The sequence below is a fragment of the Zerene cesonia genome, chromosome 20, assembly GCF_012273895.1.
Source record: "Zerene cesonia ecotype Mississippi chromosome 20, Zerene_cesonia_1.1, whole genome shotgun sequence".
In the NCBI taxonomy this organism is placed as follows: Eukaryota; Metazoa; Arthropoda; class Insecta; order Lepidoptera; family Pieridae; genus Zerene; species Zerene cesonia.
Window position 1 is genome coordinate 829,780 of NC_052121.1, and position 12,841 is coordinate 842,620.

The window sequence follows — 12,841 nt, forward strand, 5'->3', positions numbered from 1 at the left end:
CGTAAGTCCGTATCCCGTAAAGAAGTTGTCTATATGTTATTATAGTTGTCCAGCTGTCTACGTACCAAATTTCATTGCAATCGGTTCATTAGTTTTTGCGTGAAAGAGTAACAAACACACACACATCCTTAAAAACTTTCGCATCTATAATATTAGTAGGATAGATATAGATTAAGAATATACCTGATAGATATATGCATACCTTATTACGTATTAAAACGATGAAACTCCAAATATGACGTCATGAACACATTATCTCAACGTGTGTCTAGTTACAATTTATCGTCACATATCTGTATGATATACCGATTTAATTAGCAACCATCCTCCGCTTTTAAATGGTCGTCTATTTTGTTTATCATGCATTTAGAATGCGTAATTAAAACTAAGTATAACTGAATGGTGCAGTGGTGGCTCAAATGTTTAGATATCAAATTGATATTGCTTTGTTGGGTTTAAAAAATATTCAAACATTACAAATTTAAGAACCACGTTTAACTAATGAATGAATAAAAATATAATAATTAGCATTTTTCTTCTTCCATTGACTACGACTGCAACGAAAACAATTTTTAGCAATTTTAACAACATATTACGAATCGAAACCTCGGTCGCTTATCATTAATTAAAGATTATTCAAATGAATTATAGTTAATATTTACATTTTAGTTAATTCATTAGTGTTATTTACAAGTAATAATTACTTAACAAACGATGTAATTACATTAAACAAAATATATTTTCGAACGCAGGTGAAACAAACAAGCAATAGAATATACAAATAAATATCAACCCTTCTCCCTTCTACCCATATGAAAGAAAGAGACAACAATAAATCTACGATGACATAAATGGCAATAATTTTTCTAATCACGGTAGTTGCATTCAAATCGCTGCATAGACACTGTTACTACAAAATGAATTCTATAGTTGATATTGACGAAATACTCTCGGAAAATGAACAGTGGAGAAAGTTGGAAGAAGAGTGGGGTATACCTGTCGATTTGGAGGGAGACGCTGATGATGATCAACCTGTATTACATCGCGTGTTCAGCACAATAGACCTGAAGACAACGTTCGATTCCTCCTTCCTATTCAAGAAGGTGAGACGCAACCTTGGCCGGCAATTGTCCAAGAAATCAGCATCATCAGCCCTCGAATACAGGGACTTCATAAGCAACTTACAAAACGATCCGATGCGAGAATCATCGCAGCAATTTTACTGCGTCAACGGTCAAATTGTCTCCGCGGTGTCTGTGGACGAAATATGCAAGAAAATTGACGATATCTTTAAGTCTATAGAGAAGCTCTCATCCTGCAGTACAGTGAGGAAAAAAGTGAAGACCCTCCCAGAAATAGTGCAGTGCAGCATATCGGCTACCGATTTATCGTTTGACGATACGGAATACGAGTACAACAGTGAAATAGATAGACACATGGAGGAGGCATTCCAAGAGCTGAGTTCGACGATAAACAGTATAGATCGTGTGGACATGTCTACTCTAGAATCGGTTACGACGTTGGTGAGGAAGTTCAGCAGTATCCTCAACCATCCCAATATGAAGTGCAACCCTCGTCATCAGAGGCAGTGCAGTGAAAAGTTCAAAGATCTGGCTGAATTTTGGAAAAGTCGCGCATTTGCGAACGAGGCGTCTAATAAGAATTGTAATGAACCGAATCGGTGAGTTATTTTGAGACACGACTGAAATATCAAATAAAAGATTTAATGTAAAATTAATTTTAAACAGTTAGATGGTTATGTTATATCATAATTTATAAGGTATATTGTTTTATAAGTGTATGAGTTAAGCCTATAATCTCCACATATTATCTTAAAATGAATGTTTATTTAACAGAAATATATTTGTATTTTGTAACGTAATATTTTTGTGTGATAAATTATGACAATTGGGGGTAAGTTCAAAAAACTCCTTTGACTATTTGAGTATTTGTAAATATTCACCCAAACTATGATTATATAGATATTATTGATATTATATTTCGATGTATTTGTATAATTATTGACGTAAATATATCACACATAAAGACAATTTCAATCTACGAAATTCTGTTGTTTTTAATGTAGTATGACAATGATAATGATTAAAATATTATGCTGAAGGTTTAGTGTTTTATTTTTATAATCCATTTATATGTGACTAGCGATCCGCCTCTGCTTCGTTCGTGGTATAGACTATAGACATAGATACATCAGGCACACATCGAACGGTGAAAGAATTTTTGAAATCGGACTAATAGTAATTCGAATAAAATTAATTCCTGACATAAGCGTATTGAAACAACCTGGCCTCTTTATATTAGGTAAACGTGATACTTTAAAAAATAAAAGATAACATGTTTTATAACAGCGAGTACAGATGAACGTTTTAAAATGCTTTAAATTCTGTCACTTTGTTGAGAAAGGCCATAAATTTAAATCATGTACGATGTGGGTGAAACCGCTGTGCACAGCTAGTAATTCACTCATTCCGAATTCTATACAAATATTATAAAGCTGAAGTTTGTTTGTTTGAACGCACTAATCTCAGGAACTACTCTCTAACTAAACCGTTTTGAAAAATCCATTCAGTTTCACAAAGCCCATTTATTGAGGAAGGCTTTAGGTTATATATGTACCACAGACGAAGCCGGGGCGGACCGCTAGTGTGAGATACAATATTTTTGACTAACTTCAAAAAAAGGAGGTTCTAAACTCGATTTTATGTTATAATGTAATATTTTTTGTCTTATACTCAAAACTTTTTAATTGGTGAACCGATTTTGATGATTCATTTTATATTTGAAAGCTGCTGCCTCCCTTGTCACATTTTAAATTGGTCTAGTTCTGATAATTTGAAGTTGGATTAGTTTTTGTTAAAACAATAATTTAGAGTTTACTTCGTCTAGTTGCTTTAAAGTTTGGACACAAATATTATTTGATTTAAATATATAATATTATGCGATTTCTATATGAATAAAATATATAATGAAATCCATACAACTGTCAGCACAAACACAAGTAAATAAACACACCTATTACTTAATTACCTGAACAAATAGAAATGCATGGTTCATTAGCGACACGAGCATAGCTGGTCCAGAACTCGTCCATGGTCCAAGTTGGACCCTAAATCACGACTGGTGCCTGCGGACCTTCGGGGGATGTACTGGGGTCTATTCTGGATGAACCGACGCGTTTTAAAGACGTATTTTAATGCTTGGTGAAAACTTAAATGAATATGTATTGATAACAATTATAGCATACAACCAAAACTGCATAAATGCCCCTTTAGACATTTTACAGTTGATATATTATATTTATATGTGATACTTCACTGGACACATAAATTTTAACAAGGATTGAAATATTGGTTAGTACTAGACTTATCTAATTTATTATTAAGTATTGCTAATTAGTAATAATATGCAGATACTACGTTTATGTTCAATTAAATCGTTGTATATTTATGAATTCTGTGATGAAATAACTTAAGCTATATATAAAATAAACCATGGTAGTTACACAAACACTGATGTTTTAAATCAATACTTATATCACAAATGAGAACGATTTGAGAATTTGAATTTCAAATTTAGAAAGGAATTGGTAATTTGATATCTTAAAATACCCAACAACAATTTGTATGAAATAAAAGAGACATGAACTTTCTATTTTTATATGCAGTAATGCTGCAAGACATAAAATTTAGTTATTAATGTAGCTTTAATTAAATTCGTTTCAAACACAAAGCTATATTATTCCTAATTACATTTTTATTCCTAACATAGGCTATATGTTTCTAGGTCGAACGATACGTATTTACATTTTTTTTATGTAACAGTCGGCAATGGAGCTGGTGGGACGCCTGTTGGTAAGCGCTACCACATGCCCATGAACATTTGGAGAGGCATAAGGTCCATTGCAGACCTTACGCCTCTACAAATGGATTGCCGACGTTAAATTGGGAAGGGAATAAGAAAAGATTGGTAAGAGGAATAAAGGAAAGGACTGGGAAGGGTAAGGAAAAGGATGTGGATGTCAGCAGAACGAACATTACGAAAACGCAGCGTGCCCGCCCGCAATCCAATCCCGTGTGTTTTCAATCCGCGCACTGACCGTAAGCATAAACTTATTCGTGTTCATGAGAGTTGGACACTTTGTCAATTTATGAGGCCAGCACAACTATAGCGATACGTGAAGGCAGATCTGCTTAATTGAGTTACGGTATTATGGGCTAGATGTAGTATTAATTATTAATATGATGATGAAATCCATTCTAGATTTCGTAAGCGCGTTTTAGAAGCGATTATTGTGTTGTGGGGTTACGTGTGTTTTGTAGGTATGAAAAAGTGGGTATGATTCAATTGAAAGTTAGAATTTTTTTTGAGAATAGGAAATAAATTGATCCCGCTGCGGGATTCGAATCCCGTTTTTCTTTTCTTCAAAAAAATCGCATTTATACAGCATTGGAATGCTATATTAATTTTTTACTTTTAAAACTAAACAATTGTTTGTACATAATATAAATTATTTAAACATACTAAAAATTTTAGTACTTATGTAATACTTCTTGCAATGTGTCTACTAAAAATCACAGATTATGAAATAATACGTATTAGACAATATAAATTTGTCATCTCACAAAAAATATAAAAATTACTCCCAATCATTAAAACGATTTCTCAAAATTGTTAAGACCTAAATCTTAACATCTTTCAAATGACATCATAGAATTTAACAACATGAAAAATTCACTAACTTCGTAACAGCCATTACTCGCAATTAAGTGTAAGGAACTTAAAAAAATTATCCCAAAAAAAGTGGCAACATTGTCACTCCATTAGTGACGTCACCGAACACCGCTCTCAATCAATTTGCTCGGAATCGCCAGAGAGAAGTGATTTTTAATTAATTTTATGAGTGAACATCACCGGGTTAGAGAAATGTGTGGAGAGGTGCGTCGCGCTTATGTTTTTTATATTGAAATCGCGATGAGATGTAGTAGATATTATTCATTTAATAATACGATTTTTCTTCAAATCATTTTTATTGCATATTAATATTATGTGCTTAATGTACGATGTAAGTCTATTAAAGTTATCATAAATCGAATTACATCGTATATTAAGAGCAATGTATTTAAGAGAAAAAATAAAATTACATGAAGAATATAAATACGCACGGATCAATTTGGGTTCTACGCACGTCACATTATGCCTGATATACTATGGTAGTAATTAAATTTTAAACAAAATATAATATATCAATGCAAAAGTTTAAAAATTCTTACAATCTAGTCTTATTTACATTTCATTCTATTGAATATCATAACGCAGTAGTAACTAAATTGTATTAAAAAGATGCATTGTTTATGTTATGTCACATTTTGAGAGTAAAGCAAGATTTCATAATTATTTATACACAATAACAGTCCACAGGTTTCGCTGTGCGCGGTCAGCGGCTCCGTCCACGCACTAATTCAATATGGCGACGTAAGCCATTTGCGATCGCGCTTGACGCATAGCCCGTGAAAAAATCAATTATGATTTTTTGATAGGCCAGGTTATAAATGTGGAGAGGTTTTTATTTGAGGGTAGGTTAATCAGAGACTGTTAACATCGACTTTTCAAATACATTTTTACATATAGAAAGAAAGAAAGAAAGAAAGAAAGAAAACATTTTTACATATACTTGTATTTCTTTAGTCTAATTGCAAATATAACCAACCCACTTTCTTTTTTCCTATAGATTTAATTTTGTTTTCTGCCTATACTGCCTACGTTTGTTTGCCCACAATTAATAAAACACATGATATAATGTCACACAAAGATTTTCCAAAACATCTGTTGAATCAATTCGTCATTTACACAATATCGTCATATGTTTGTAACATTAAACCGAGATCTAAAAATAACAACGTTAAATTTCAAACCCGTCATTACAACTTCTCAACAGCAAAGCAATTAGATACAGACCAATAAATGGTATACAATTAATATTATATATTAGCATACATCGACCGCGCTGCACTAAATATCGCAGCGTTTTAATATATGAATAAACTTGTGCAATTTGAGAGCTGATGCAAACGACCAACTTCGATACACTGGGACCATAAATTGATAACGGCCACTTGATATAGTGTTAGATGGTAATAGCTTTGTCTGAATTTAGGAATTAAAAGCGTTATTAACTGTGCTGGGACACGCGGCTTCCATCGGCTGGCAGCGGTGTAAAAAGCTATGATAATTAAGCTATTAAATAATAAAAGGTTCGTCCATTACTTAACGAAATTTCTTATCAATATGGTGTAATTAAGCTATTGAATAATGAAATATTCGATCGTCTACTAGATGAAATTCCTAATCAGCATACAAAATCTACTCACACTATAAATTTTAATGTCTAACCGGACCATTTTCTCTTCCTCACTCTAACGAGTCCATACGTTTTCTCGTCGAAACGGGCCGAGCCTCTGCAAATGTTCAGGAACGATGATGATCCCTTACCATCAGGTAAACCAGCTCAGTTTCCCGCGTATACTTACATAATAAGAAACATGTAAAAATCACGTACAATTTTCCTATTTTAAATCGCCCAAAAACTGTTCATTTTTTGTTAAAAAAATATACATGTTTTTTTCTCTATATGATATACCACAGATTAAGAAACGTGATATGGCCATAAAGGCTCTCATTAGGTAAAAGTAAATGTAATTAGCGAAGCAATGGGCACATAAACAAGCCAGCTTTACATAATCCCAGGTGCATCGTACGTCTTTATGATATATGCTGAGCGAATTTGATAACTTTTACGGTGAAACGATTTCTATCGTGAGATTTAATTGATGGTGGTTTTTTCTGAGAAATTTATTAGTAAAATGTTATTTTAGATGTTAGTATTATTTAATTTCTTATAGTAGTAAAGTTAATTTTAAAAATATATGGAGGAATACAGTTGCATAGTCCGACTTTTACCTCACCACTGAGCCTCCATTGCTTTTTATAAACCGTTAAATAGGGGGTTCGGGACCAGGCAAGGGAGCAGGAAATAAACAGATTTTTCAAATTATCCGCGCATGTGGATAACATCACCACTGCTCAAAACTTTAAAGGAAAACATCGTGTTCAAACCGGCATGTCCAAGAGTAAAAAGTTCGACGACATGTGACATCTGCCAACTCGCACTTGGCCAGCGTGGTGGATTATGACCTGAAATCAAATAGGATGCCAGTTCCCACTGAACATGTATGGGCTGCTGATGTTGATGATGATGATGACGATATTGACATAAAAATAAACTCATGATACATTCCTCATGAACTAATAATATACTATATATATACATAACTAAAACTCATCTTATATTTCATCAAATTACTGAAAATCTATGAAAAATTTTCTGATATAGCAACTAGAAGAATGATTGCCACTAGTGCGAAACAAGTGTGTAAATTCAATTTAAACAGCGAGTCAGTCACCGCACCTTAAGGGTCTACAACAAATACGTTTCTTACAATGACATGGCCACATCTTCGTATTAACACATAATATTTTGCCATCACCCGTCCCAGTCCATTCCTTCTTTCCAGTCGTTAATCCATTTCTTTTCCCTTACCCCAAAAAAGCGGGCAGCGCAATCGTAGAGGCCCAACCTTTGCGAATGTTCATGGGCGGTGGTGATCGCTTATCATCAGGCGAACCACCAGCTCAGTTGCCCGCTATGACATAAAAAAAGTGTTCCTGTTATTTTTGTCATATTTATTGTAAGTTTTTGGCCTTCACCGTAATTGTATGTTTCTTTCTTTAGTTTCTTTCTTTTATACAAAACAGTTTAAAGTAAACAAGATATGAAACATTAGACATGAGAAGGTCTTTTAAATGTTTTTCCTTTAATAACCCCGATAAGATGATTCCATTTTAATTTATTTTATTTATCTAATTTTGTATATACATATACATTATCCAGGTTGAAAGGTACCTTTAATCAATTCAATCTAAACATTGAAAGTAATCCCATCCGATCCCATCCAATCCCATCCAGTAAATTATTCAGTCATTCCAATGTTAAAAATGGTAAAAAATAATGGTATGTCGAGATTCTTATCGAAAGAAAATGTGATCTTATGAGCTCAAAACTACGGGATACGGACCTATGCAGGTGAAATCGCGGGGCGCAGCTAGTTCGTTATAATATAAAAAAGTAAAGACAGAATAACACTACGCTAATAAAGTGGTCATGATATAGTAAGTAAACTTTATAATTATCACTTTAAAAAATAATAAACTAAAAACCTTTTGTTTAAACCATACAAATGTACGATGCACAAAAAAATTATGAGCATAACACCACAAAACCCCACACGAATAAAACAAATGAACACAACCCGTGCAGCAACAAACTGATAAACAACCGCAAATCTGCGCCCACCAGCGGAGTGGCCTCAAATTAATCTAACGCCTAACACACTAACACAACAGTTAGGATGACCATTCTTCATTAGTACAAAGGAACTCTCCTTTTGTCTTGCGACCATTCATTTGTGATTGTTTGCGGCGAGTGGAAATGTGCACCGTTATTCTGGACGCTTCTTTAAGATGGGATGGAATATTAAATGGGTTGTTGTATTCCAATTGTCGGAAATAAACTCGCAGGTATGATACATAAAAAATATTTCAAGGCAATACCCAATTGCTTCACAATATTATATCATGTAATGATATAATTTCATTTTCATTGCATTTGAAATTATTGACCTAAGCATAGTACTAATCGTTTAATAGTAGTGTAAAAATAACCACTTACAATAATATCCATCAAGTCAAAGATTAAATGAGAAAAAACACGTATTAATGATCTTAATCAGTCGTAAACAATAAACAATAAGCCTATAAAAATTACACAACACTAGAACTAACCAGTACAAAGCGCAAACATTTTTCTACCGGCCGTTCATAACCGGCGGAATCTAGTTTAAACCAGAATAATCCGGTTGTCGGGCGGGCTTGATCCCCGTCAGCAAGTCCACAATACTGTGACTCGTCACCCGGGTCCAACAATGAAATGATTAATGGACACCCTTCATACACTCAACTATTTGACTCCGATTCGATTTGCCGAGGTTGCATTATTAATTAAGGACTAATGGATTGTTTTGGATGTGCGCTCGAGGTGTGTAGGTTTTTTCATTTGGTTGTTTAGATAAATTAAATTAAAGGCTTAACGGATATTAAACTCGATTTATTCATTACTAGCCCTAGGTCCGCCCGGCTTCGGTACCTATATAGCCCATAGCCTTCCTCAATAAATGGGGTATCTAACACTGAAATATTTTTTTCAAATAGGACCAGTTGCTCCTGAGATTAGTGCGTTCAAACAAAGAAACAAAGTCTTCGGTTTTTAATATTAGTATAGATATTATTTAACCCGACGTTTCGAACACTTTGCAGCGAGAGTGGTGGGGAGACACATTTAAAATTCGTTAAAAAATTTTAATATCTAAACGTATAATACTCGCGTAAAATAAACGCAAGGAAATACTAGTTTAGATTTATTAATAAATGCATGGTTAATAACTTACTACCTACATAAATACTTACTTAAACTCGGGCGCTTGAAATATTATTTTCTTATTGAATTTTTACCTAGCTTAAATAAAGATGGCGGTTCCAAAATTAACGATATTTTTACGCATATTTACGACATAATCTATTAAACAATGAGTAATTTTAGATGGATCTTTTCAGGTATTCCGTTAATCCACATTTAGAGTTTTTCTATCAATATCAGCACTACCTTCGACGTTTTTTTTATTTTATTATTTAGTCAGTGATTATATTTCCACAAATTTGGTTAGTTGGTAGCTAAAAAGAAAAATCTTTACTACGATTTTCTGTTTTAATCTTATTAATTTAATTAATTCTTGATTTGCAGTTCCATGGCATCAAAACGCTTAAGCTATTAATTGCATCCAATAATCCTTGATTGAAAACTTGTTTATTTAAAATTGTATTGAAATATGCAGAATTTGTAAAAAGGATTATGTAAATATTCCACATCAAGCCACCACCATACAAAACACAACATTGTACAGCAAAATCCGAATGTGTCAGAGTTTAACATACATTCCTATTTATGCTGAAAAAAAACTGAAAAATAATGCCTAGTGGGGTTTTTCCGTAATCCTCATCTTAGGGACGGCGACAGCCTCCGTCACTCAAGGATTATTCTTGTAGATAAGAGGTGACGCGGTAAAATGTTTACTTAAATGGACGCCACCACTGACAGATTATTTCGTGGCTATTTTTATTTGGCCCTGGATGGATTTTAATACTCTCGTCTATGAGTAATGTCGGTATTAATTCTCGATCGTATTGCATTTTGGCTTACTTCTATAAAATCAAATGTTTTGTGTTGGTTTGTAAAGAAAATAAAAAAATTTAACAATAAACTTATACGCTTTCAAATCTTCAAGAACAGACTAAATTTAAATGAGAGGTTCCATGTGGGAGGCTCTTATTTTCAAATAAAAGAAGATTCATAAAAATCAGAAAACCTGGTTAAAAGTTATGAGGTAATAAACACAAAAAACACAGTCGAATTGATAAACTCCTCCTACATATATATATATATAAGAGAACATAGAACTAGGACAAATTTGAGTGGAACCACACGGAAGGCACAGGTTTTCAATTAAACAAAGATTCACCTAATACATATACTCAATCGTAAGTTAGTAAAAATACACTCGAATTGGGAACCTTCTCTTTTTTTGCATACCGTTGGAAAATGGGTATAGATTGCATCTGTCTTCTGTATTCATAGCTTAAGTTGCGTAGCTAAAATAAAAAAAAATGTTATGCAACAATAAAATCAAGCGCGTGATTTAATAAAAATTAAATTAAATAAATCCAAATATGGCACTACCAAATAAAACCCTAGAATACCAAACAGATCTCTTCAATTACAGCCGCTAAACGCCCACTTAACTTACCATTAACCTACACAAGTAAGTGACAAAACAAACTTGCACGGGCGCGCGCCGGCTCAAACCGCCTTAAACCGGTTTACGCTGGTGTGAACCGGTTCATGCCGGCTTAAACGCGATTTACATAAAGTTTCTGGTGTTAGATGTTTAGTATTTCAGTACTGTGCATTAGGCTACGTATTTTCAAGTGGAATATGTGTAAAATTAAAACTGGCACGACTTACTTTTACAATGCAACGTTCAAGTATGATCATAGCTTAAAAAAAAAAATTTATGTCCGGTCCAAGCATACGGATTTATAAATATATACTCAATAATTTCTCAACCTTTAATATAAACTGCAAATAAAGTTTTGAAATATCAATCTTTTATCAAACAGTAAACATAATAAGACCAACCAACTTCATAGTTATTCGGGAAAAAACAAGTAGGTAAATTCTTAACGCTACTCGGGCGCTACAAATGCAGTGATCCACGGCAAGCACCCACGCTGCATTAAGCACGCAATCTTTATCACCCACATTTAGGACATTTGCGATTCTATGGAGACACTGACATTTACTTAAAAGGGTACACGGCATTCGTTGGGCACATTTGTTACGGTGAAATCAGACCTAAGAATATACATATGTTTTTGCCAAGTCAAGACTATATACTGTTTCAAATGCTGAACGCTACGGTCCGTGAAATAACTATTTAGTTTGTCAGAAAAATACAATAACTAATTCGATTTAAAGATTAAAAAAAGATAATTTGGAAGCAAATAAAAGAGTATATTAACACTTGAACGCAATGCCCACTCAAAAATATGGAAACATTAAAAAAGAAACAAGCCTAACGTAAAATTCTATTCGAATAAATCAAGCGGCTGGCACATAACAAGGTGTGTGGCAAAATGCGTGAACCGCAAAGCAAACAGCAGAACAAAGTTTGCGCCGCGGATTGTACGGGATTACGGCGCTTCGAACTGACGCGCGGCGGCTGTAACCAGTTAGAACCAGTTAGAGGCGGTTAGAGGCAGTTAGTCAGGTGAGATTCGCAGTCGCGGGGCTTTACTATTGGTATTATCGTCGTGCAATTGCGGTTGAACGTGAATGTAAGTTACTAGTTTGATTTTAATCCACTTATTTTTGGCTGTTGCTCTTTGCGAGTGGCAAAGTTTGTTGTTAAGTTTGATTCCTAAATTCGGTTCTAAGCTTAATTCTACCTCCAATAATATTGTATGTAAATACGCTTGAGCAACTGAAGCTGTGTTTTTATTATTATTATTAGTGTGTGACTGTTTTAGGTCTATTCCACTTGTAATGATTAAGCTATATGCAACAATAAAGGGTTCTCTACTTCGAATGCTCACTGAATCCCAAATTAATGTTAGGAGAATATAAAAAAAAAACATTTGATATAGGTAAATATTGAATGTATTATTTTATATATTTAGTGGAAAATAAATACTTTATGATGACTGTGTCATGTATCTCTTCATAATTTTCCCAATTGTAGACTACTTTATCTCCAAATAATTTAAGAGCTTACGTAAATATACAATTTCAATATGAATGTATTTGACTTTTATAATATCCACCCAATAAACTAACCACTATTATAATCACCTACAATTCCATACACGACCGATTAACACCATCAATCTACTGCCTAATGCACTAAGCGCACGCCCTTAAATCAATAGGTCTTTGTCCAGGTGCCCTAAGTGCTATCAAAGCTTGTTTGATTTAATATAATAGCCATGTGCGCACATTTGACGATCAATTGGGCATCAATTGCTGGGTTAATTTGCAGTAAATACGCGGTAATCCAATGCGTCAAGGGTGGATTTGGGCGCGTCTTGCAGTTGT

At 33.7% G+C, this 12,841-nt stretch overlaps 1 protein-coding gene across 1 annotated transcript; it reads left to right on the top strand.

Annotated features, from left to right (window-relative positions):
• The first annotated feature begins 912 nt into the window (after positions 1 to 912).
• LOC119834816 lies at positions 913 to 1,685 on the top strand. Its single transcript, XM_038359325.1, has one exon. It carries the CDS (start codon positions 918 to 920, stop codon positions 1,683 to 1,685), a length of 768 nt encoding a protein of 255 aa, XP_038215253.1. The 5' UTR covers positions 913 to 917.
• Positions 1,686 to 12,841: the final 11,156 nt, after the last annotated feature.